The sequence below is a fragment of the Mus pahari genome, chromosome 3, assembly GCF_900095145.1.
Source record: "Mus pahari chromosome 3, PAHARI_EIJ_v1.1, whole genome shotgun sequence".
NCBI classification, from domain to species: Eukaryota; Metazoa; Chordata; class Mammalia; order Rodentia; family Muridae; genus Mus; species Mus pahari.
Window position 1 is genome coordinate 7,031,395 of NC_034592.1, and position 5,322 is coordinate 7,036,716.

Sequence of the window (5,322 nt, forward strand, 5' to 3'; positions counted from 1 at the left end):
GGAGCAGGGGCGGGGGGGTAGAGGGAACTTTCGGGATAGAATTTGAAATGTAAATAAAGAAAATAATAATAAATAGAAAAAAAAACAACAAAAAAAGCAAAACGAAAAAAACAAAAACAGAATCATTTTCTTTTAAGATAACATTTCTTCATACAAGGAACATCTTATTTGGTTAGTTGCTTTCAGAAAGAGTATCCAAAAGGTTTCAAACAATATCAACTGAGTTGATGGTTTATCTTTAAGTATAATTAGCTTATAATTAATAAACCGTGGTATAGAAAGTAAAATAAAATGCATAACAATAGAAAAAAAAAGAAACTTAGGGGAGAAAGGATTTATTTTGACTCTTAGTTCCAGGGCACTACCCATCATGGTGAAGCCAAAGCAGAAAGAAGTTGTATCATCTGGTCATACTATTTGCACAACCAGGAAACGGACGCAGAGTAATACTCGTGCTTAGCTAGCTTTCTCTTTTGCATGCAGTTTACAACCTAAGCCCATGGGATGGTGCCGTCCTAACTCTCACAAGCCGCCAAGCAGCAGAACTTCAGAGAACGGTTTCTTAACATGGCTAAGAAGAGCAACAGCTTATAACGTATGCATGTCTGTTCCCGGTAGTGTTGGTTAATCTAGGTGAGAAGTGTGAACTCTTGTGGAAACAAAAGGACCAGCTCCTTCCATTTCCTTCAGGGAGACATGAGCAAGGGGTTAGTGCAATTCGCCCTAGTAAGCACTTAAGAATGTAGGTCTCAGATTTTACTAATCCAATAGAGATTTACTAAGGCTTATGAACTAACCTATACAATGCAGTTCACTGTGGGTAACAGTATCATCCTGAGAAAGCTATGGACTTCCCAAGATATCCTGGTCAGTTACCAGAGCACCCACTCTTAAGTGAGTGTTGGGTGTGTTTGACAATGGGCTAGAAAGTGGGAGACATGGGGCCTGGAAAAGGCTGACAACCCTGTCCACATGAAGTACGTGAAGTGCAGTAGACAGTGGTGATGTGCATGGTTCTTACATATGATGTGCATGCTTCTTACATGCTTCTCTGAAGGCTTTGCAAGGAGATTCGTAATAACTTCTGAAGTGGCAGGAACAGTGACCCTTGTCTCGGTGACAGGAGCAGCAGGAACAACAGCAGGACTAACATATTTCTTCGACAACTTCCTTTTCATCTTTGGAGATACACTGAGGGAAGCTGAAGGATGCCGCAGATACTGTGTCCCCTCTTTGGTTTGACGTGTTGCAAAGATAGAAGCGTCTCTTCCCTTGGCAAATGTTCCTCTCTGCCCCCAAAAGAGTCAACAATTATTCTCATTTTACCTTAGGGTTCCATCCCAGAATGGGTATTTTCACTCTCACTGGATGGTAATCTGCCTTCGTTATTAGTTGCACAGCCCTCCCTTGCCTGCTTTGAGTGGTAACTGGAACTGGGTGTCCCTCTATTCCACTGTTCTAGGAAAGTACATGAATCAGATACATTCCTTGGCAGCAGCTGTTGGGACAGTCTTTGTAAAGCTGGGGAGGTGACAGCCTGAGGTTTGGACAGAGGTGGGAAGAAGGGGGAAGCAGAGAGGGGAAAGTGAGACAGTAACTTGTCACCTACACTGTTTATTCCCTCCCTCCCTCCCTATTTCCCTCACCTTCTATCCCCCACCTACCAATCTTGTTTCACTTTCAAGCATCTTGTTTTCTTTGTGTGTGTCTGTCTTCTGCAAGAGCACTACCTACTCTTATATCAAGCACTTTTATTTAAACTCATATATGAGAAAGCAATGGCATGTTCTTGAACCCAGAGAGATAACAATAGCAACAGAGATAGATAGATGATAGATAGATAGATAGATGACAGATAGATGAGAGATGGAAGATAGATGATAGATAGATAGATAGATAGATAGATAGATAGATGGATGACAGATAGATGACAGATGAGAGATAGAAGATAGATGATAGAAAGATAGATAGATGGATAGATAGATGACAGATGAGAGATGGATGATAGAGATAGATAGATAGATAGGTAGATAGATAGATAGATAGACTCCATACAACCTTGCCTCCGTAATAGCTGCTTAAACTGGCATACTTTTTTTTAATTTCAATGTCTTCTCTCTGTCTGTTGATCTGTAAAAACCAAGGGCCATATTAACATTTACCATTTGCAAAGATTAAAAAGAAGAAATTGTTACAAAACATCTGAAACATATATGATAAAAAAAATTTGAAAACAAACTTGTACTTAATAAAGTTCCTTAACAAAAGTGAAAAGAAATGCAAGTATGATTATTTCAGTTGTTAGCATCTATTTACCCCTTTCACATAATAGATTATATAGATACATGTGATGTTTGCTTATTAAGTATATTTTGATACATTATTATATTCTTATAATCCTCATTATAATTTTAAGAAATACAATTTAACAGCTAATTCTCAACAATATAAAAAATGAAATTTTGCTTTACAAATTAATACTGATTTCCAGTCATAAAAATAATTATAGCAAAATATTCTATTAATGCTTACTTCAATAATACTTAGACTTGTTTAATATAAAGTTATAAGTTATGCCAATGACTCTAATCATCGCTAAACTATTCAAAGTTAAAAGGTGATCTCTATTACAATAATTTAACATTTTTTCCTCCACAATCTTCAATATAACCATTGTTAAATTCAATCGAGTTTTCACAATAATTCAAAAGTTCCTTAGCACTCAAATACCCAACTACCTCACCCTGCTGCTCTTCACAGCTGAGTGCAAACAAACAAAACTCGACAGCCACTCATGATAAAGAAAACAATTCTCAAGAAACTAGTAATAAAAGGTCCTAAATTTGACAAATGCTTGTCATAAGGAAACATATACAACATGTACTTATTGATGAATTAATGATCTATTCTTCCATACTCCTAGGAATGAGGCATCGTTGCTTTTGAACATCATATTGACAGATGAAATAAAAGTTTTTTTCTACAAATGGTACTGTAATAAATGGATAACTACTTGGAAAAAAATATGAAATTTACACCTATCTCACAGAATATATGAGATATTTAATGTGAATAATATTCAACAAAAGCTAAAACCATCAGAGTTTAGAAAACATAAGAACTAGCTCCCTGTATGTAAAAGCTTTTAAATATGCCAAAACAGAACAGAAACCCACAAACTAGGTTTTAAAAAGTTTAGTCATAAAATACACTTTTGGTTCCTGGTACCCACATTGGTGGCTCACAACCACCTGCAACTGCAGCTGCAGCAAATTTCAATGCCCTCTTCTGCCCACCTTGGGTACCTGTACTTATGTGCACTCACTCCCTACAAATAATTAAAAATTAAAAATAAATCTTTTTTAATGAACATAAAAAGTACAGCTGGGTAGAAAAATCTCTAGAAATATATGTTAGAAAGGTTACTACTTAGCAAACAGTGTGTGGGTTTTGTTAAGAACTACCAAATTTTGTCTGGATTGGCAGCATTTCCTCACCAATAGTCAACTTAGTGCATTAAAGTGGACCATTATCTTGAAATGATTGGAGAGCCATATGCATATGTAATAAATTGGAGATCTTCTGATGTTTACCCAATTTCCCCAATAGAAACACCGTGGATAATATAATCTCTCTACCAGAAATTTGATGTAAACTCTAACTGGACCTTGACTATTTTGTGGGTTCTTCTCTCTTCCACCCTTCTTCGCCTTTTCTACCCCTCCAACACTAGATAGGGGGAGAAAGGATTGGGGACAAAGGAGGTGACATTATTGTTAGATTACTTTCTGCTGAATGGGGCATTGCAAGTTCCTTGGGGCAAGTTTGGTTTCCCATTGGGATGTCTAGTTTCCTTTTCTTTCTTCCTTGTGCATGACTACTTACTGAACTGTGACCAACAGCAAACAATCAACAGCCCTTATATCAGGGCCCTAGCAGTTATATACCTTCTGAAAAGACCCCAGAATTTCAAACAACACACAACCACAAAAACTAGCTGCAGTTGGCAAAAACAGCTCCTGCTAGAACCTGAGGCAAATCACAGTCAGCTGTGGTGGACAGTCGGAAGCAGCCTCACATCCCACACCTGGGGTAAAAACAAAGACACATTCTTATAATATTTCTGTGTTTGTTCAAAGAAACCAGAACTTCAAAATAGTCACTACAATGAAGACAATAGAGGTAGGCATCATTGTGTCTTGTCTGACTGTCAAATTGGGCAAGGCCAAATGCTAGGGACTCCTGCTTCTCAGACCGTTTGTTTCCTAATTATCTCCCAGGCATGAATCCACACTAATCAAGTGACCCACAATCCGCAGACCTTATTCAGTGTGTGTGTGTGTGTGTGTGTGTGTGTGTGTGTGTGTGTGTGTGTGTGTTTACGTGATGTTTGTATGTGCATTTAGTTCTATGAAATTTTATTCCACCCATAGGTTTTCATATTTTCCACTACAGTCACAGGACAAAAGAATTCCATGACCCCAATGACCTTGAGTTACCTTTTTATAGTTACACTAAGCCACCCTAGTTGAGCCTTTTCTTCTCATCTCCAACCCTGGCAAGGACTATTGTGGTTTGTACACAATTTCTAAATTATACCTTTTCAAAATGTTATTTTAAAAAATGGAATAGTGCAAATGATATGTGTGTTCTCCTGGTGGCCTAGCCTTTCCATCTCCCAGGGTTCTTTTGAGCTTAATCCAAGTTGTTGCCTATGTCATAAGTTTATGTTTGTTTATCGTGAAATTGCACTATATGGTTATAGAAATTGCATAGCACAATCACTCAACTGTTGAAGTGTAGATGGATGAATGTTTTTGTGCATGGATGTAAGTGTTCATTTTCTCTATGGAAAATTCATGATGTTTGATTGCTGGATGGTATGGTATGTTTACCAAACTTTCCCTTAGGTATGTTTGGGATTATTTCTTCTTGCTAACTCATCTATAGATATTGCTATTTTCCTTTCTTTTAAAACAAAGAAATTTGTGGCTTTAGTATACTTTCTTCCTGGTCAATGAGATCGGGCATCTTTTTTCAGGGGAACATCTGTTTATGTCTTTTGACTATTTTCCAATTGGATTGTTTTACTGTTGAGGTTTGAAAAGCCTTTATGTATACTAGATACTACACCTTGAATAGATAATGTGGTTTGAGGGTATCGTCTCTTTCAAGTGTTTAGTCTTTTCATCTGCTTCATGTGTTCTTTCATGGAGCAAAAGCTTCAAAGTGTACTGACCTGGACTTGAGCATTTGTGTTCCTGGAAAGTTGTATTTTGAGAGAGAGAGAGAGAGAGAGAGAGAGAGAGAGAGAGAGAGAGA

At 37.3% G+C, this 5,322-nt stretch overlaps 1 protein-coding gene across 1 annotated transcript in view; it reads right to left on the reverse strand.

Annotated features, from left to right (window-relative positions):
* C3H10orf67 (chromosome 3 C10orf67 homolog) overlaps positions 1-5,322 on the reverse strand; it is a 92,337-nt gene that overhangs the window by 32,824 nt on the left and 54,191 nt on the right. The window contains exons 9-10 of the mRNA XM_021194480.1: positions 2,059-2,130; positions 1,044-1,289 (exon numbers count right to left, since the gene is read on the reverse strand). Coding sequence (XP_021050139.1) covers positions 1,044-1,289; positions 2,059-2,130 — 318 coding nt within the window. The remainder of the gene's footprint in view (positions 1-1,043; positions 1,290-2,058; positions 2,131-5,322) is intronic.